The sequence below is a fragment of the Littorina saxatilis genome, linkage group LG2 (assembly GCF_037325665.1).
Source record: "Littorina saxatilis isolate snail1 linkage group LG2, US_GU_Lsax_2.0, whole genome shotgun sequence".
In the NCBI taxonomy this organism is placed as follows: Eukaryota; Metazoa; Mollusca; class Gastropoda; order Littorinimorpha; family Littorinidae; genus Littorina; species Littorina saxatilis.
Window position 1 is genome coordinate 81,892,037 of NC_090246.1, and position 21,944 is coordinate 81,913,980.

At 41.5% G+C, this 21,944-nt stretch overlaps 1 protein-coding gene across 3 annotated transcripts in view; it reads left to right on the plus strand.

Annotated features, from left to right (window-relative positions):
• Nucleotides 1–21,322, plus strand: part of LOC138959886 (protein transport protein Sec31A-like) — a 41,338-nt gene extending 20,016 nt beyond the window's left edge. For 2 of the 3 annotated variants that reach the window (XM_070331557.1, XM_070331556.1), the window contains exons 19-26: nt 155–377; nt 836–974; nt 2,200–2,443; nt 3,453–3,602; nt 5,102–5,209; nt 9,140–9,259; nt 18,177–18,248; nt 18,608–21,322. In XM_070331557.1, coding sequence (XP_070187658.1) covers nt 155–377; nt 836–974; nt 2,200–2,443; nt 3,453–3,602; nt 5,102–5,209; nt 9,140–9,259; nt 18,177–18,248; nt 18,608–18,796 — 1,245 coding nt within the window. In that variant the 3' untranslated portion in view covers nt 18,797–21,322. The remainder of the gene's footprint in view (nt 1–154; nt 378–835; nt 975–2,199; nt 2,444–3,452; nt 3,603–5,101; nt 5,210–9,139; nt 9,260–18,176; nt 18,249–18,607) is intronic. The other variant, XM_070331558.1, reaches the window with a different exon arrangement.
• The last annotated feature ends 622 nt before the right edge of the window (nt 21,323–21,944 follow it).

The following is a 21,944-nucleotide window of genomic DNA, read 5'->3' on the forward strand; positions in this document are numbered from 1 at the left end:
CCTTCTAGTAAATGCATTATAGCTGATATCATTGATTCAGTCTATGCGTGTGCTTTGGTGTGCCTGGTTGAGTTGAATGAAAATATGAACCACAATATCAGGGCAAATTGCCAAACCAAGGCAATAAGTATTGTGTATTCTGTACGTTATACAGACATCACGTGCTGGCTACCAGCAGAAGAAGAGCGGAGTGGCGGCAGGACGAGCAGGGTCCTACCAGACCACGGCTGGCACTTTCCAGACCACAACCACGCCAGCCCCTTCCTACTACAGCCAGCCCACGATGTACACACCGGCTGTCAACGGTGTCAACAACACCACCTCCACCTACACACCGCAGCCTGTCAGCACCCCCAGCACCGGTGTCGCCAGTAAAGGTCAGCACGCACACATGCACACACACACACACACACACACACACACACACACACACACACACACACACACACACACTCTCTCTCTCTCTCTCTCTCTCTCTCTCTCTCTCTCTCTTGCTAACTCACAGTCTCGCTCTCCCTGTCTTTCTCCCTCTCTCCCTCTCTCACACTCTACCTCCCTCCACCCCCCTCCCCCCCCCCCTCTCTCTTTCTCTCTCTTGCTCTTTTGTTCTCTCTCTCTCTGTCTGTCTCTCTCTCTCTTGTCTCTCTCTCTCTCTCTCTCTCTCTCTCTCTCTCTCTCTCTCTCTCTCTCTCTCTCTCTCTCTCTCTCTCTCTCTCTCTCTCTCTCTCTCAGACGATAGATACATAATAATTGTGCCTTCTGCTGTTAAATTCATCCTAGGAAGTTGTAACCAGAAGAGATTGGTATTTCTGATTGTGTCTGCGTTATGTTGCAGGGCCCTTGTCTCACAAGTACCCTACACCCAGCTACATGCAGGGAGGGACTAGCATGATGCAGGGAGACTCTGGTTACCTTCAGGGAGGAGCTAGCATGATGCACCCCGACCCGGGCTACTCGGCACCGAACATGTACAGGTAGTCGCCACTTGGGGTCTAATCTTGCTGCACTCTGTGTGATCTGTAGTCAGGTGTGACAGTGAAAAGTGCTGGCCAGGTTAGCCAGCTTTGCTGCCACGGTCACATCAAATTAACCTGAGAGGACGGGTGCAATGGCTTGGTGGTAAGACGCCGGCCTCCAAAGCGGAAGGTCGTGGGTTGAAAACCCGGCCGCGCCTGGTGGAGATTTTTCCGATCTCCCAGGTCAACTTTTGTGCAGACCTGCTAGTTCCTTATCCCCCTTCGTGTGTACATGCAAACACAAGTGCTTACGGAAAAGATCTTGTAATCCATGTCAGAGTTGGGTGGGTTATACAAACACGAAAATACCCAGCATGCTGCCTCCGAAAGCGGCGTATGGCTGCCTAAATGGCGGGGTAAAAACGGCCATTCACATAAAAATCCACTCGTGCAAAAACACGAGTGTCCATGGGAGTTTCAGCCCACGAACGCAGAAGAAGAATAGAACGTGAGATCTGACCGTTTGCTAAATTTGCGTCCTGTACTTCCTAAATTTGAACCTTTCAACAACTGGAAGAAACCCAGCTACAGTAAAAAAATTTGTTTGTTTGTTTGTTTGCTTAAAGCCCAGCCAGGCGGAGCAACCACTAGATTGCCAATTTTAAAGTCTTGGGTATGACCCGGCCGGGGTTCGAACCCACGACCTCCCGATCACGGGGCGGACGCCTTACCACTAGGCCAACCGTGCCGGTTAGCTACTGTATCATTTCAGTGTTAGTTCTAGCCCCTGATCCACAAACAAAGAATGTTCAAGAACCTGGGCAGATTGCTCAGAACAATAAATGGATAACCAGCCCTGCAACTTTTGTGTTTATATCACATTCACATGGTTTTGCAGCTATATCATTCTCCTCAACTGCAAAACTCTGCTTTCACTTGCAAGCTAGTTAATACTTCCCAGGTTCACAGCCTTAGCCTTACTTCCCGCTTTCAAGCAACACTGCTCTGTACATGTGATGTTAAGATGTCATGAAATGTTCTCCCCCTTTCCTAATTCCCATCTAGAAATCTGAGAAACAAAGGGAAGTAAGCCCTCTAAATGCATATTACATGCAGTAGAGTTACTGAGAGTCATGCAGTACGTGAGAGAATAACAAGCATTAAAATAAAATAAAAACGACCTTCTTCCTATCTGCAAAGCAGTGTATAGTATAACTCTGACACATCCGCCTTTCACTTGCAGTTCAAACTTTTCAAATCCGCAACCCCAGCCACAGCCTCCACAACCTTTCTACCCGTCGTCGGGCAACGCTGCAGCGTACAACCCGGCTGTGTCCAGCCCCGGGGGACCCTATGCAGGTGTCCCGCCCCCGTCCGGCCCCTCCGGGCCCCTGTGTGCCTCTTACCAGGACCGCAAGGCAGACTGCGCCTGGAACGACCCCCCTACTGTTCACGAGTCGGCCAAGAAGTCCAAACCTGCTACTACTGTAAGTGTGTGTGTTTGGGGGGGGGGGGGGGCGTTGCTTGTGTGTCTGTTTGTGAGAGGAGAAAAGTTTGTGTATGTGAAGTTGCATATGCACGTCCAATAAATCTTCTCTTTTTTGGGGGGGGGGGGGGGGGGGGGAATTTTGGTAAATAATTGTCCTTGGAGGAGGAGGAGGGGGGGGGGGGAGCTGTGGCTTGTGTGTCTGTTTGTGGGTGTTCATGAGAAGAGAAAAGTTTGTGTATGTGATGTTGCATATGCACGTCAAATGAATCTTTGGGGGGGGGGGGGGGGGGGGATATTTTGGTGTATATATAACTGTCCTTGGGGGTTGGGGGGGGGGGGGCTGTGGCTTGTGTGTCTGTATGTGGGTGTTGATGAGAGGAGAACAGTGTGTGATGTGGCATGTGTCTAATAAACCTAAAGATCAGGAAAAGGAAAGAAAAGAAGAAAAGTAGGGTAGCTGCAGCGAAGTTGAGTTGGTTGTCAAAACAACTGAAGACAATTCTGTTCAGTGCCTGAGAACAACCGCTAGTGCTGCATTGTTCCACGCTTGGGATTTGGGTCTGCAGTAGCTGTAGAAAAGTAATCTTGTGGGACTAGCACAGTTTGTGATCTGTGTGAATTATTACCTGGTAGTGAGCAGTACAGATCCATTTCGGATTCCATGACAATAGGTGTGTATGCTAAACAATTTGAAACTACAAGATGGAAGACTCAAGATTTTACTGTCCTTATATAAACAAGGAAAATTGCCTCGCAGACATAAAATACATCAACATAGCACCGATACTAACACTACCGGTAGCACACTGACTTGCACCCCTGCATCACACACACACACACACACACACACACACACACACACACCCTCATCACATCGCTAATATTTTTCTTATTTTTCTTATTAGCTACCGGTATAAGTCCGCTCAAGCTTTTTGCTTGTGCATGTTTACTCTAAGTGAGTGAGTAGAAGTAGAAGTGTGTGACGACACAGAGACTGGTGTGTGCAGTATGACCCCCAGCAGGCTGCAATCACATCACCCATATTCGGATCGTCACAGCCAGAGCAGCCACCACCAGGCGCTCCCATGAACTACGGCAACTACGGTAACTACGGCAACATCTACAACCCTCAGGAACACCAGGCCGCCCCGCAGCAGGTATGCTGATACCCGAAAACTGTTCATCTTTTTCTTTTTTTTTTCTTTTTTTTTTTCACCATCCGTTCTGTTTTTGCTTTTGTTTTTTTTTACATTCTTGCATGTCTTTACACTAGGTTTAGTTTGAATGGCATCATTAACAGTTGGAATTGTCTGACTTAAACGAGGAATTTGTTTCAAGTTTCTTGACGAGAAGAAAATTAGTAGATCAAAAATGAACTGCAAATGCTTTTCTGTTTGTAAATTTTTTTTTTTATAAATTATAATAACAAAATTAAAAATCTTCGTCTTGAGACATGCATGAATGATTCTCGATATTAATGCGTATTACTTGATGTCACACTAACCATTCATGTTCTTTTTAAACTGGTAGTTACGTAAACAAGGATAAAAACTTTGTAGCAACTCATGTAACATGTGCTGATATTGTAATTTTGATTGCTTGGAATATAATGCCATGCCTGTTAGTAACAAATAGCTCAGCTTGGATATTAGATCTCGAATAACAACATGCCAGGGTCTGACTGATTTGATGTATTAGCAATTAAATACTTTCAGCTTTATATTAAATCTGTATAGTGGGATGTCTTCATCTGTACAATAAATTCTGCTTTTACTTTCCATTCAAACATTAACAGTCACTTCAATGTGCTCTTTTTCAGCTTGATGTGTAGGAATTTATTTCAATAACACTGCGGTATTTTTTTTCAGTTCTGTTAAATCTGTTTTGCCTGTTGACTGTTATGTTGAATTGCTTTGTTTTAACACCATGATGACAATCACATGTAACGACTGTGGCCTGAAAGGATGTTCACTCACTCTTCTCTGCTCAACTTCACCATGCATTATGTTGTCACTGTAGTTTTTCTTCACGCGTGTAAAGTGAAATGAGAACCTCATGAAATCTGGAAAGCTAGACCTTACACACAGCTTTGATGTTCACAGTCAGTTTAATATCAACATGACTTATATCAGAAGAAAACAAATCTCCACAGTCATTTGCCAGGATACGCAGGTATTTCTTGCTGTGAAATATAGTTCATGGTAAATGTGATGTAATGGCAGATGAAATCCCACCACAGAAATCAAACATTTAATACCTTGGCATACTCTCTTTGTCTGATAAGGAAGACTCAGAAATCAAACATTTAATACCTTGGCATACTCTCTTTGTCTGATCAGGAAGACACAGATAAATCATGTTGACATAAACAGAGATCTGAAATAGAGCATGTAGATAATATTTAGCCATAATTAATGCAAAGAGTCACTAAACCTTTAGACAAGCATGTGACAAAGTGAAAACATTTCCAAAAATGGAATAAAATAAAATAAAAGCCAACAAAACGGAGCTACAGTGTACACAATGTGACGGTGAAGTTGAGCAGTCAAGCAAAGGCCTCTGTGCTTTCCAACACGGTCATGCAGCCAGCGACCTTGAACCTTGCACTTTCTCTAACCTTGACCTTGCTGTACTGTAACCTTTCTGCTGTCTGCAGCCCCCCTCAATACCCTCTTACAACCCCCCTCCTGCCAGCAACTCTTACAACCCCCTTCCTGCCGGCACCCTGACACCCGCCTCCACCCAGCCTTCACACACACCCAAGGTGAGATGTGGCCCGGCGGTCTCGCTGTGGGTTGACCGCAGTGGTTGCCATGGTTCGGCCCTAGCTGTGTAGATAGACAATACCACAAGGCTTGTGAGAGAATACCACATGGCTTACTTGAGAATACTACATGGCTTACTTGAGTATACTACATAACTTGCTGTTTGTTACCAGATTTACCCCAGGTGTTTTTAACTTTTTTGTTATTTTTAGAATATTTAAATGCAAGTGAAAGTGACCTTTTCAATATTTCAAAAAACAACGAGCGTAAACCTTGTTTCACACAGCAAGCCATGTAGTATGCTATTTCTGTACTTGCGTGCCAAAATTTGCTCCAAATGTTCCCGGAATCGAAGCGTCCAAATAGAAGATGCGTCTCATTGAACCTCGATCTCTTCCGAAACCTCATGAAATCTATGGTGTCAAAGCAAAAAGCAGACCTGGGTACCCATACGATTTCAGCGTATTTTGTACGCTTGATTGGTGGGGGGGTGGTACGGTACTTTCATCCGCGTAACAGCTTCCATCGGCGATAGTTTATTCTCAATTGGCGTATTCTTATTTGGACTGAATGTTGCTTGTACGAAATTTGCCGAGTAGAACCCGAGGATGATAAGAATGCTGTCGGAAACAGCCGAGCAAGTGGTTTTATGCTTGTTCTGGAATTTGCCGAAGATTTCCGAACGCATTCTTTGTTTTTACGGATCGTGCAGTTTCTAGACCACGCGCCATTTTGGTCACCATGCATCGACAAATTACGAAAAGCGATAAGGCCCTTCTCGTCGCGATATAACCTTCGTGGTTGAAAACGACGTTAAACACCAAATAAAGAAAGATAAGGCCCTTGCGGCCGAAATCGACTCAAGTGTGAAAAACAAATGGAATTTTGGTTGGCTTGAGGAGAGAGTGAAGACTTCAATCTGGTTGACGAAAGGCAAAGTCTAAAACGAACACACAGTGGAGCTCTCTGTTAACGATTTTGAACACATTGGTGAGAAATTACTGCAGCTTCAAGTGCACTGTAGCTGGGCAGGACAGGCTCGTCAACCCTGGAAGGCAGCTGTCCTAGGAGAAGATCACTCCAAAATTAAAACGAGGGCAGAGGAGGCTCACTATCCCTGCAAGGAAACTCCTCTAGGAGAAGGACCACTCCAAATTTAAACCCACGTAGTCCCCCGAAGACGGAAGACATCGGCCATTAGGCGGGGAGCAGACCGGATGTCTACGCTTACTACGACAAATGATTGTGTCTAGGTCGAAAAAAAAAGTGCACTGTTTTGTAAAGTTATGGTGTCTCCTGGTGCACGTTTTAGGTGTGGAAAATGCCGAAAACCCTCAGCTTCAGGGAGCGTTGCCCCCTGACCCCCTGGCAGGGGCCTATAGCAGCCCCCCACATTATTTTCCTCCTTTTTGATGATTTCCTGTTCCCATGCCTGAACTTAAACCAATCCAGTATTGGGGAGGTTTGAATGATGTGTGGAGTACACTCATTTTTCTGAAAATACGCCAAGTTTCTTTGTGAATGCTACAAGTGCAAAACAGTCTGAAAAAGTGTTTTGAGAATGATGTTTGTCTCGGTGACTTTGTCATCAGTAGCAGTGGAAAATTAAGTCTCTGCTAGACTGTAGTTTAACACAACCTCATTTACATGATATACACACGTGTGAGTATATGGTTTAATTTATATGGGTGGTCTCTCTCACGTTTGTAGGATAAAGTCTCGTACTTGTGTAGTGATGTTGATGACAGGGTCTAGAGAGCCTGTGTTTTCCATCAACACTTGCAATATTGTGAGTTCAGGATTCAATGATTGTCTGACTCTTGCTTTGAAAAGTTCTGTACTTCCGAAACGCTTTCTCTTTTACACTTAAAATAATGTTTCAAATAAAACGTTGCTTGTGAAAATGCTGTAGCGGGGGCGGGGATGTAGCTCAGTCGGTAGCGCGCTGGATTTGTATCCAGTTGGCCGCTGTCAGCGTGAGTTCGTCCCCACGTTCGGCGAGAGATTTATTTCTCAGAGTCAACTTTGTGTGCAGACTCTCCTCGGTGTCCGAACACCCCCGTGTGTACACGCAAGCACAAGACCAAGTGCGCACGAAAAAGATCCTGTAATCCATGTCAGAGTTCGGTGGGTTATAGAAACACGAAAATACCCAGCATGCTTCCTCTGAAAACGGCGTATGGCTGCCTAAATGGCGGGGTAAAAAAACGGTCATACACGTAAAATTCTACTCGTGCAAAAAAACACGAGTGTACGTGGGAGTTTCAGCCCACGAACGCAGAAGAAGAAGAAAATGTTGTAGCTGTGTCTGCTTTAGCGGTGTACATGTATCGCCAAATAATCATGTAGTGATTAATGACAATGGAGTCCACAGAATCCTTGGTTTTCTCGTCAGCAATTTCCAATCTTGACAACAGGGTTGAATGGCTGCATTGCGTTGATTGTTAGGGTAGTTTGTACTTTCCTGAAACTCTTCTGTTGTCACTAACAGTTATTAATGCTTCCTATAAAAAAAACATTAGCCTTGAAAACGATGAAATGAAATATATGTTCCTAACCTGAGCACAGTTTCACTGTTGCATGCGTGGAACTGCCTGAGTATTCTCTTTATCATAATGATCAGCTGTAAATGTTCCTCACCTTGTTAGGGAATCTTTTGCAGAGACATCACAACTAGAGCATAGCTTACCTCTTACATCATGGGCGGGGATATAGCTCAGTTGGTAGCGCGCTGGATTTGTATTCAGTTGGCCGCTGTCAGCGTGAGTTCGATCCCAGGTTCGGCGGAAATTTATTTCAGAGTCAACTTTGTGTGCAGACTCTCTTCGGTGTCCGAACCCTCCCCCGTGTACACTACATTGGGTGTGCACGTTAAAGATCCCACGATTGACAAAAAGGTCTTTCCTGGCAAAAATTGCTTAGGCACAGTTAATAATTGTCTACCCGTGTGACTTGGAATAATAGGCCGTGAAAGGTAAATATGCGCCGAAATGGCTGCAATCTACTGGCCGTATAAAATTTCATCTCACACGGCATCACTGCAGAGCGCCTAGAACTGTACCCACGGAATATGCACGATATAAGCCTCATTGATTGATTGATTGATTGATTACATTATTTCTCCCTTTGTTGTATCTGCTCACCCTTAATGCACTGACTAAAATTGCTCAAGCTTTTGAACATTATAAGTTTGCTGACGTTCAGTTCTTACCCATGTTTTTGTACCAGTAAACAAGCTCAGGACAAAGTTGACTGAGACATAGCAAGTACTGTTCTGTATTTGTCGGCACCTGTTTTAGTCAGATCCACCCCTTGAGCTTTTTTTTTCTTTGTTTGTTTTGCCGTTTGTGCCTTTTTGTGTGATGAAATTACATTTCGTAGAGAACGTTTTACATCAACACTGTTAACCTGAATAGACGATTTTCAGAAATAACTTTGTCGGGTTTATATGGTTTGTGGAAGAGTGATCTTCTCTTGCAAAACCTCGGTGTGGGGTGTGAGGGAAACAACCGCGTGTTTCAACGTGTTTCCAACAGACCCCTCGCTAGTGATTGGACCCTTCAATATTTGTACGAGGTTTTGCAAGAAAAGGTCACTCTTCCACAAACCATGCAAACTCGACGGAGTTACTTTTGGAATTTGCCTATTGAAAAATACTTTCCATGAAAATGAAAACAAAATAGTCAGTGGCGTTCACTGAGGACAATTATTTGAAGCTAAAATCTATTTCTGTGATTTTGTTTGCAATTTATCAGCTGTATTTATGGGTTTAATGCAAGACTCAAAATGAGACCTTAACTCTTAAATAAGCGGTGCGACCAATGCACTGTATGTTAAATGTACCTTGTGGGCTGAAAAATAGGGTAATGAGCAGTGCGCATGTTAGCACTGTGTTGACTTTAACGTGTGTGTGTGTGTGTGTGCACCAGCCTGCAGAGCCAGAGCCACCAGCACCAGTGGTTAAGGGACCGGTGCCAACAGAACACAAAGTGCTGGAGGACGTCTTTAACGGTCTTCTCACCTTGTGCTCGCAGAGAGCTACCAATGCCGTGAGTCTGTCTTACTCTTATTGTGCAAATAACACTGATCAAATTGTCTCTAAACTGAGCAGTGCCGTTAATGTGCTGTATGAATGGTTTTATTCACAGTACTCTGACCATTTTGCCAGAGACTGCACACAAACAATGCTTTCTAAGATTAGCTTTCACTTCATTTATTTGTCTGTTTGTCCAATATAAAGACCATGGGGTCCATGTACTTGTGAATGTCTTGTTTTGTTAAAAGTAAAACGTTCCCGTACCATTCCATTCTAGTGTTTCATTCTTATTTTGCAAGTCTTGTGATCATGTATTCTTATCATGGACATCTCCAATGATACCCCCCGCGGGTTAGGGGGAAGAATTTACCTGATGCTCCCCAGCATGTCGTAAGAGGCGACTAACGGATTCTGTTTCTCCTTTTACCCTTGTTAAGTGTTTCTTGTATAGAATATAGTCAATGTTTGTAAAGATTTTAGTCAAGCAGTGTGTAAGAAATGTTAAGTCCTTTGTACTGGAAACTTGCATTCACCCAGTAAGGTAATATATTGTACTATGTTGCAAGCCCCTGGAGCAAATTTTTGATTGGTGCTTTTGTGAACAATTAACAAGTGGCTCTATCCCATCCCCCCCCCCCCCCCCCCCCCCCCCCTTTCCCTGTCGCGATATAACCCTTCGTGGTTGAAAACGACGTTAAACACCAAATAAAGAAAGAAAGATCTCCAATGATTGTTGTCCTGCCCAGTTCTAGTGTTGTACTGAAGAGAGAGCTTGAATCTGTCCCTCACTTTTTTTTATAGCAGTTTTGGTAATGTATTTCAGCATTAATGCGTGAATTGATCATCAGCCTTAATGCAGTGAAAGCTGTCATAAAAACTCATGTATCCCATGATGAAGATTATACAGGATGAAATTCTTTAAACTTGGCTGACAGACCCAAAACATCAGAACCTGAGATGACCAGATTCTGTTCAATTTTTTTTTTTTTTTTTTTTTTTTTTTTTAAACCTTATCAGTAAACTAATATGTTCAAATAAATAAATAAATAAAAATAATCATAACATAAATTTATTCCTAATGTTCAGCTCAGTTTCCAGTACACCAAATCTTTTTTTAACACTCAACTTATACCAGGCCCCTGAGGGTTAAGTCCCTTTGAAAAATAAATAATATTTCAAGGGGTGTCCCATATCTAAATTTACTTATACACATTTTTCCAATCAAGATTAAATGGGTAAGATACTTAAACATTTCATGTGTCAAACCATTCTTATCTCGCACATAAATCAGCACATCTGTTGCTTGTAGAATAATTGCTATGTTATATCGATTGTAGAACAATGTTTCAACATGCTTCCACAAATGGTGAATTTTACTGCAATAGAAAAAGAAATGTTCAATGTAATCAACTTGTTCAATACAGTATGGACATTTATCATTATTTGCGAGTCCCATTTTTAAGAGGAGAATATTGGTTGGGTATATATTGTGTAATATCTTCCACTGTAATTCTTTTAGTCTGGTTTCTGTTGTTGTTTCTTTTGCATTAAGCCAAACTTTTTCTTCAATACTAATACCAAGTTTGTTCAGCCAAAATCGAACACAGCAGGGTGGACTATATTTCATATCTGTCATAAAATTTCGAAAATCTCTAGCTTTTAACATCACTTTATCATTAAAATACAATTTCGAAAATTCTTCAGTGACAGCATATACATAATCTGTATTGTTCTTTAAATAACGAGACAACGCCGAGTGAACAACAATGTACTGTAAATAGAGTTCTGGTGAAGTACCAATTAGGTTCTGTACATTTTGAAATGACAAAATGGAATTGTTTTCTAAGAGGTCATTGACATGTGTTATTCCTTTTTTTGCCCAGTTGTCAAAATAAATTACATTATTTTGATATTTTATATCGACATTATTCCATATGCATGCCATCTTCAGGGATGACGAAGAGTGCATTGTATTATGTTCCAACCAGACTCGCAGTACTTTGCTCCAGAAGGAGGACTGAAGACTATCTAACCCTTTAAACTTTTTAGGACCAATAATTGAATTAAAACATGATAAATCTGTTCCAAAATTACGGAAATATAATCTAGGAATCCAAGTCCATCTACTATATAATACTGGTAGGATTTTCGGTGGTTTTTCGATTCCTGTGACCAAACCGCGCGGATTTGTGCCTTCTCCTTCGGTTGCTATGCCAACGTGACCCAGGAAATCGATTCCGCTAGGTCCCGACTTCCAATTTTGTCCACGAACAAAGTTTGAAGAGGTTTGTCTCGCAAATTTGAGCAGACAACAGTGAACTTTGACCTGAACTTTGACATCGCGGCGAAAGAGATCTGTGATTGGTTCTTCTTCAACTTTCGGTTCGACTAAACACGCGACCGCACCTCAGACGAACCTAGCTGTGTGTTTTATTTCTCTACCCCAGACGAACCTAAAATAATAAGAAGATAGATAGATCTGTTTATCTGTTAATGGAACTCCAAAATATTCCATAGATTTGTTTACTAAATAGTTCGAAACATTATCACCTGATAAGTCGCCGTATAACCTTATAGGTTCCAGCGACTAAATATTTTCCCCCGGTGCAACCATAGACATGTACGTCATCATGATCTCCCCTTAATTTGACCGTTATTTTGGCTGTCTTAGTGAAATGGTAAGATATATCTCTATGTTTTTTACATGTAAGTGTTCGGAAAAAATACAGTTATAGCAGTTATGTACAAAAATAAGCAGCATATGCTCTTTTCGCCAAAATAAAGTCCTTTTTTCTTCTGGTTTCTTATATGTGTCACAGCACACCGCAAGCTTTTAGGCGAATAGCAAGTGAGTGGTATATATATATCATCAATTTTATAGTAGGTAACGGTGTAAATTAGTTGCCATGTTCATGTCCATTATACGTTTTCCATATTCCATATGTGTCATTTAATTGTGTGTTGCTTGATGCCATGTATGTATGTGTGTGTGTGTGTACATGACTTTAAATAAGCATGGATTGGATGTGTGCACTCGATTGTGTGTGTGAACCATGTATATATTTTCTGTTGTCAATTACATATGTTATACTATGCGTTTGAATCATTAAGTATTTTAGACGTCATACTTTTTTTCGTATCTTCACGATGGCTTTTTACCCGTTTAAATTTTAATGCTTCCAACTTTCAAAGCGCTGCACGGCTGGGAAGAGATGCGCACTTTTATCACTGTTGTTCATGTAGACGTAATCATGGATTTATGCAAACGTCATACCTGCTGTATTTTATTTTGTTTGTTTGTATAGTCGCGTGCGGTCGCGCAGTCTTTTTGGTCAGTTCCGATTACCTCCCATTGATGCGAAAACCTATATGACTGTTTTTTGTTATTTTTCTCTCTGTTAATTCACCAGTGGCTATGTAACATGTGTTACAGAATTGCACCGGTGTAAGGGTTAACATTTTATTTTTCACCAAGAGAATATAATTCATTATATGCGGGATAATGTGCGGGGGGGGGGGGGGGGTGCAAACAACATTTTCACAACCTTATAGGTTCCAGCGACTAAATATTTTCCCCCGGTGCAACCATAGACATGTACGTCATCATGATCTCCCCTTAATTTGACCGTTATTTTGGCTGTCTTAGTGAAATGGTAAGATATATCTCTATGTTGTTTACATGTAAGTGTTCGGAAAAAATACAGTTATAGCAGTTATGTACAAAAATAAGCAGCATATGCTCTTTTCGCCAAAGTAAAGTCCTTTTTTCTTCTGGTTTCTTATATGTGTCACAGCACACCGCAAGCTTTTAGGCGAATAGCAAGTGAGTGGTATATATATATCATCAATTTTATAGTAGGTAACGGTGTAAATTACTTGCCATGTTCATGTCCATTATACGTTTTCCATATTCCATATGTGCCATTTAATTGTGTGTTGCTTGATGCTTGATGCCATGTATGTATGTGTGTGTGTGTGTGTGTACATGACTTTAAATAAGCATGGATGTGTGCACTCGATTGTGTGTGTGAACCATGTATATATTTTCTGTTGTCAATGTTGTCAATTACATATGTTATACTATGCGTTTGAATCATTAAGTATTTTAGACGTCATACTTTTTTTCGTATCTTCACGATGGCTTTTTACCCGTTTAAATTTTAATGCTTCCAACTTTCAAAGCGCTGCACGGCTGGGAAGAGATGCGCACTTTTATCACTGTTGTTCATGTAGACGTAATCATGGATTCATGCAAACGTCATACCTGCTGTATTTTATTTTGTTTGTTTGTATAGTCGCGTGCGGTCGCGCAGTCTTTTTGGTCAGTTCCGATTACCTCCCATTGATGCGAAAACCTATATGACTGTTTTTTGTTATTTTTCTCTCTGTTAATTCACCAGTGGCTATGTAACATGTGTTACAGAATTGCACCGGTGTAAGGGTTAACATTTTATTTTTCACCAAGAGAATATAATTCATTATATGCGGGATAATGTGCGGGGGGGGGGGGGGGGGGGGGGAGGGGTGCAAACAACATTTTCACAAGCACATAACCAACAAAATGACATCGCATGCGCAGCACACAAAGTGCGTAGCACGGGTACCACTAGTGTACTATTGTTATTCATATTCGAGAGCTGAGCAAGCCAGCCGCACAGAATAGATTCTTGCAATATTTGCATATCAATCATTTGGATTCCTCCTGTTCCTATTCCACTGCACATAACACTTCTCTTCACTTTCTCAAACGCTTTCTTGTTACAATTAATTTTCCTCCAAAGAAAACGAAACAATAACGTATTAATTTCTTTCAACACAGGTTCAGGGATGCATATTGCCTGCATAACATAAACGAGCTGAGAAATCAAAAAACTTTTTATTACGCACATTTTACCAAATATGCCAAGATTCCGTTTTTCCCAGTTTAAAATCACCTGCTTAATACTCTTAATTCGTTGTGTCCAGTTTTCATCCACGAGGGAGGCACTGGATGTATTGCAAAAATATATTCCCAGAATCTTCATTTGTTTAACCCATCTTAATCCGTATCCTCCCTCGTTGCTATTCCGTTTTGATCCAATCCACATTGCTTCTGATTTTACTCTATTTATCTTCAAACCGGATATAATTGTAAACTCGTCTAATATCCCCAAAACAACTTTAATGTCATCTTTATCACGCAGAAACATGGTAACATCATCGGCATACAGAAGTGCCTTCAAAATCTTTTTAAACATATGCACTTCTTCTGAATCGTCAGTTTCAATTTCCAAACCTTTTACTTCAAAACCTTTTCGAAATCGGGTTGCAAGCAGCTCAATTCCAATAACAAAAGCCAGTGGTGAGAAAGGACAACCTTGTCGCACCCCACAGCTGACTTCAAAATCACTTGAGAGCCAACCGTTGTATCCAATGCAGCTTCTTGTGCTACTGAACAATACTTCTACCCAACGTAAAAAATCTGTTCCAAATCCGTATCTCTTAAAGGCATATAACATAAACTCTTTCGATATACTGTCAAATGCTTTTTTGAAATCTAAAGCAAGTACCAAACCAGGTTTTTCTTGTAATCTAAAGTGTTCAATAACATCATCTATTGTTCTCAGCGTATGAGAGACGTTTCTACCTTTAATAAAACCAACTTGATCTTCGTGTACTATGTTTTGAATAACTGGGCTTAGCCTATTTGCTAAACATTTAGCTAAAATCTTATAGTCTGTATTTGTCAAAGAAATTGGTCTCCAGTTTGATAAACTGTGTTTTGATAAGTCTTTCCCTTTGTGGATCAGGGTAATAACCGCCGATGCTTGGGTGAAGGACAGACTTCCAATCTCAAATGATTTGTTAAATGAATCAACAATAAGAATTCTTAACTTTGACCAAAAAAACTTAATAAATTCTGTGGTAAGGCCGTCCATGCCTGGTGAGGAACCATTTTTCATCAATTTAAGTGCCGATGATGCCTCTTCAACCGTTACATTTCCTTCACACTTTGCCTTCTCTTCATCACTTAACTGAGGAACATCGCAATCTTGCAAAAAGGATGTAATATTATTGTCTAAATTTTCATCAGGTAATTTTCGTGAATAAAGAGTTTGAAAATACTCTCTCTGAGCTTCCAGTATATCAAATTGATCTGTAATGACTTCACCATTCTCCAGTTCTAATCTTGGCATTAATTTAGAATGTGCACGTGATTTTTCTAAGTTAAGAAAATACTTTGTATTTGTTTCTCCTTCTTCGATCCATTTTACTCGTGATCTTGTCTGGGCACTGTGCAATTCTGTTTTTTCAATAAGTTCCAAATTCAATTTTAACTTTTCTCGTCGAAAAATGGCGTTTTTATCATCTGGGTTTTTGGCTAAATGTGATTCGCATACATTTAAATCATGTTGCAGTGTTATCTTGTCTGTTCTCTTTTTTACGGCATTTTTCTTGCTGTATTGCATAGAGATGTCCTTAATTTCCAGTTTTAGTAACTCCCAATTCAATCCCGCATGCTGTGTCGGCTGCTCAGAGAGAAAATTATCAATGGTCTGATTCATAATATCAACGTATGCCTGTTGTTTTAATAGAGAGTTGTTAAATTTCCAGTACCCTGGACCTCTGCATGTATCAGTACATTTTAGTTGTAAATAAACACCCCTGTGATCAGTCGAAGGTAGTGAATATATATTGCATTCAAGCGCTTCGTCAATTACGTTATCATTTAATAACATGTAATCCAGTCGCCGTGCAATAAATGTACCCCCTCCCTTTGACCATGTGTATTCTTTTTCTTGTGGGTTGCAAATCCGCCACATATCATTCAAAGCACAATCATTTATAAAAGAGTTAAAGGCTTTTACCAAACTCTCTTGGTGTTTTTGGCCACTGATAATATCAAGTTCATTATTCAACACGGCATTAAAATCTCCACAGACTATTTTCCTTTCACAATCACATTCTTTGACTTTGACAGCTAAATCATGTAAAAATTCCTTGATCTCTTTTGTTACACTGGGTGCGTATATATTAAACACACATACATCTCTATTCTCAATGGATATTCTTATTGCAATAACCCTATCGTTTAATGTAAAGGTCTTCCATGCGAACGAAAACTGCTTTCTAATTAATATAATCTGACCTTTACTGTGTGCAGTACTTTCTGAAAAAATCAAATCTCCTCCCCATTCTTTTTTCCATAACTCCACCACACCTTTGGTAACATACGATTCTTGAATACATATAATGTCGTATTTTTTTTCCTTGAAATGTCGAAAAAGACTTTTGCGTTTTGTTGCATTTCGTAATCCACGCACATTAAGTGATAAAATGTTTAACGTATCCATAGGAAAGAGGGTACAAGGTCAATAAATACAACGAGTGTAAACACTTGAATCGTAAGACAATCGGGAAAGTCCATAGTCCGGGCCAGGTCGTAAGGGTTGAGAAACTTGGACAGGTCGTCCTATTCCTGTGTATTAGATGGGTTGTTAGCGCTGTCATGGGCTGTTAAGGAGTTGCGTTCGTGGCGCGGTTTCTTTTCGAGTTTCTCGAGTATTTTCCCCCCACTCTTTCCACCTTCTTCCTGGCTCGATCGCCGGCGCTTGGACGACTCGGACCGGCTTCGCGAGTCACTAGTGTAGTGAGAGTGAATAGCAGTTTGGCGGACCGAAGGACGAGGCGTGCGTGTCTCCCCCCCTTCCTCCTCCCTGTCCTTTTCACTGGTGAGTTTGGCGGCCGGGTTCGCTGCCTGCGCATTGTCACTGCGTGCTGCACGCGTCTCGTTTGGTGCAGTGGTCAGCTCGCCGGACTGATTTGGTTCAATTTCAGTGTCACTGTCACCTTCCGTTTCGCTGGCACGTGCGCTGCAAGCGTTGTCGCCGCGTTTATGGCCAGGTTTGAGACAGTCACGGCAGACTACCTCTCTGTCGCACTGTGAAACGTGGTGCCCCTCATTGAGGCACTTTGAGCAAATGACTTTTTTCTTTACGAGTTTCTGTTCTCTGTGGTAAACTTTTGCTGTGAAGAAGCCTCCCACCTTCATTGTTTTTTCTAGAGGGGTTGTGGGGGTGGTGATGAAAACAAACCGACGTCCCGTCAGGAATCGAGTTAGTTTGTTGTCAGCGTCCCTAGCTCTTTCCATCTTAACTGCCGATCGAAGTTCGCATCCCAGTTTCACAAGGGAGAATTCGATCTCAGAGTCAGCAACGGAGATCGGAATATCGTCGATCCAAACTTTGGTAGACGGAGTCTCCTCCCCCGCGTTGTCCCGAAGGGTATAAGGGTTGGTTGCACACACTTTGATGGTCATACCACGCAGGGCGATTCCTTGGATGAGCAAAGTGTTCCTGGAGTCGCGGTTGGCAGGGTAAATTCTCCATAGGCCCCTGATGTCCTGAGCCCCTATAATCGAGCCTCGACCAGAGATACGTTCAGCAGCCAGACAGACCTCAAGGACTGTCGCGGGGTTCAGAGCTGTACGAGCAATATCATTGTTTCTGATGAAGACAGGTAGTACAGGTTCTTGGGTGGACATAATTTCACAGAGGTATGTAAAAAAAACACCAACAACAAAGCAGAAAAAAGACCCAAAAAAGCAACAACGAATACACGGTCACGTAGGTAGAGAAAGACACAAAGGAATAGCGAATAACTACAACATCATAGTGAAGGAGAAGCTAATAGGCAAACTAGCGACACCAAGGAACAATAACATTCACCACAGCAGGTCAGTCCCAGTCCTAGTCCAGCGAAGTTTCAGTAATCCAAGCACACACATGAAAGAGAGCGAAGCTGGTGTACTACAAAACTCGGGGCGTAGAGAGCAGCGCAAAACGTGACCGCTCGTCACGACGGTCGCTCACCAAGAAGCAGATTCTGTTCAATTTGATAGACAAGCTGTTTCCGTCTTAGGAAATGACTTTTTTCTTTCTTTTTTCCAGCAAATGAAGAGAAAGTTGGAAGATGTGGCGCGCAAGCTTGAAATCCTGTATGACAAGCTTAGAGCTGGAGTGGTGAGTTACATTGGCTGTGTGTGTGTTTGTCTGTCTGTGAGATTTGTTTGTCTGCATAACATAAATAACTCTGTTAGAATTTTCCAGCGGTGTGGCAGAGTAATTGTCCCAGTCTTGGGGGCAAGCTTTTCAAAGCGGGGCGAAGCAACAGCACGTTGCTGACCGACTTAGACCTGCGGCTGCCATGACGACGAACAAATAACTGATGCGTATGTTATGCAGTTTGCACTTGATATGATACCATTTTCTTTTGAAAATATGCAGATCAGAGCCACGATTTGCAGCCAATTGCGATTAGATGAACAACTTTGTTGTTGCCACAATAGAGTAGTCGGTGATGATATTGGTGTGTGTTTCAGCTGTCGCAGTCAGTGTTGGAAGGACTTCACCAAATGGTGCAGACCATACAGCAGTACAACTACCCCGCCGGCCTGGAGGTCCACAAGGGTCTGGTTTCCCACGGCAACTTCTCCGAGATCAGCGCATTCATGCCCGCCCTCAAGGTGCTGGTGCAGATCGCACATCAGCTTCAGGCCTACGTGCAATGAGTGTAGTTAGTTAGGGCAGAGTGAACAGTGATTGTACAGAGCTTGTACAGGCGTCTGGGAGAATCGGACTTCAGTATGTTGATATTTTGAAATTAATATCGATGTCAGCATGGAATTTTGGCATATTTTGTTTCTTGGCGATTTTGATGTTTTTGTGCTTTAGACGAAGTAAATCATTCTCCATGAGAAATATTTTCTTAAATGCGATGGACAATAAATTATGTAACATTCTGTTATCTTTCTTTCCATACCAAATACAAATATAAACACTATTTCATTAAAAAAAAAGAAAAAAGTTTTGGCCTTCTGCTGAAAAGCTGTCAAAAATGAGTTACCCCAAAATTCCATGACGACGTCGATATTGTGAAATTCATATGCGTGTCCACCGTCAGCAGTGTAGGTCAGCACACACTTCTGCCGTTATTGAAACTGCAATTAACTTGACCGGATTGAAATGAGCGACTTCATTCGACGATACTTGAGGGATTTACGTAACACGTCCATGGCTGACAACTCTTGTATATAATTAAATCATGTGTGAGAGCTTTATTTGTGGTAGAGGTAAACGTGTATTCTTTCAACTTTGTCAATTTGCATTCAGAGTAATGGCATCTTGTTTGATTGACGTTTGATGTGCAGTAAATGATTTCTTGCCAATGATCTTGTACTGTCTCACAGGTTGGAGAAAACAATTACTGCATGTACATGTATTTATTTAAGCCTTTGTGAGGCGAAAGGAAAGCTGAACATTGGTAGAGAGTGTGTCCTTTATTCTACTTTTTCTCTTTGGTTCTTTGTTTCTTTTTCTTTCTGTCTTGTTCATTCTTTCTTTTTTCTTTATTTCGTCTTTTCTTTCTTCCAACAGTTGAATTAGAGCTTTTGAGTTGTTGACATTTTGAGAGAGGGTACTTGAATGATCTCTTTGACAATCCAATGTCTGTTGTTCCACAGTCGTGAGATTATGTTTTCTTGCAGTTTTACTGCCAGAGCAGATGATCAGAATTAGTTAGCTTTTTTGTGCTTGCGTTCAGTCTTGTTCTGTTCGCTTTCTGTTCATTTTCAGGTGCTTTTGTACAGTCTTACCTCATTTTGTTTTGATTATTCTGAGTGGAGGAGAGAAAAATAGTTGTTTGACCAAAGTATACAGTCACAGTTTCTGGACTGAAAGCTAGTCTTTGATGTGATCTGTTTCAGTGGGTTGAAACTCGAGAGTAAAAATGTCATAAATGTCCTTAATTGTTGAGGAAATGCACGATAAGCTGGATTGAAGAAGGACATTTTCTGTTTGACTTGGAGATTTGCCACACGCTGATATGTCCATTGAATAATGTACAGTTGAACCTGTCTATAACCACTTCCAAAGGGAACAACCAAAAGTGCTTGTTAAAAACAGGTGGTTGCTATACGGAGAGGTGAATTATATCCGGGGGGGGGGCACGTTGGAGATCCTTTAGGGTGGTCATTGTGGGCAATTGGTCGTTATCGACAGGTGGCTGCTGGGGCAGGTTCAACTCTATTTACTTGTTAGCTGAAACAGTGAAGTTTTCTCAAATGAAAAGATGTTCTTTTTGAATCATTGAACTTTTGATGCTGTTGTTATTGCCAATGAATTTTCTTTTTATAATTATATATGTCATGTACAGAATCGGTGTTGAAAATGCACCGGCTTTTGACCCGTACGTATACTCAAGGTCTTTGTGAAGCTGTGTGTGTTTGTAAACCACATGTTTATGAAAAATATGCGATTACTACGTGTGCTAAAACCTCTGTTAGTAAGAATATGGATTTTTAACTTGAGGTTATGAATGTGATTGCGGTCACTCTCTGAAAGTGAATTGCTTGTTTTGAACGGATATGAAATAGCTGAATATGTAGCGTACTTGTCTGTGCATGTGTATATTTACCCCCAGCTGATTATTTCACTGACAGGGTTTGTTATTGCATTTCTAACTTTCTAAATTGTCTACAGAAATGAAAATATCAGCATTTTGTAATGTGTCGTGTATCACGATTGTCAGTGTAAAGACATGGCAGATATTCCATGGTATTTATCACAGGTATGCTCTCTGTTCCATTCAGCAGAGCAACAGGTCTCACCCTGTAGTGCCAGTCACTTTCTTTATCATGCGATTTGATGATTTTGTTGTTAATTTTAACTTGTTTAATGCTTGTGAAATGATATACAAAGAAAAAACATTTGTCAAAGAAACTGGAACCTTTAGAGAAATCATTAGATAACTACATGCTGGCAGCTTGGAGCATGCATGAGAAATGTGCTTGATTCGTTAGGTTTGTGACCGTAGCATTTTGTTCCCTATCTGGTGGTAGAAACTTTCCATCTTCACTTTTTTGTCAACAAGATTACTCTTTACAAAGGTGTGTATGATTGACTGTGATTGCAATCGATGTTGCATGTGAGAATGATGATGAGGTGTGTCGCTGAGACATTGTCTGTCATGTGCAGGCTTCTGAAAGTGTGAAGAAATTTGTCTGATAATGCATGAATAAAATCACACTTTCACTTAACCGGTTGTGTCTGCACTGTGTGTCTGCAGTGTGTATGTGTATACTATGTGTGTGTGTTTGCAGTGTATGTCTGCAATGTGTGCAGCGGTGTGTGTCTGCAGTGTGTATGTGTCTGCAGTGTGTATGTGTCTGCAGTGTGTATGTGTCTGCAGTGTGTGTGTTGTGTGTACAGTGTGTGTGTGTCTGCAGTGTGTGTGTACAGTGTGTGTGTGTGTGTGTGTCTGCAGTGTGTGTGAATGTGTCTGCAGTATGTGTGTTGTGTGCACAGTGTGTATGCAGTGTGTGTGTGTGTACAGTGTGTGTATGTGTCTGCAGTATGTGTGTTGTGTGCACAGTGTGTATGCAGTGTGTGTGTGTGTACAGTGTGTATGTGTCTGCAGTGTGTGTGCTGTGTCTGCAGTGTGTGTGTGTCTGCAGTGTGTGTGAATGTGTCTGCAGTGTGTGTGTGTCTGCAGTGTGTGTGTGTACAGTGTGTGTGTCTGCAGTGTGTGTGAATGTGTCTGCAGTGTGTGTGTGTCTGCAGTATGTACATGTGTCTGCAGTGTGTGTGTTGTGTGCACAGTGTGCATGTGTATACAGTGTGTGTGTGTCTGCAGTGTGTATGTTGTGTGTGAATATGTCT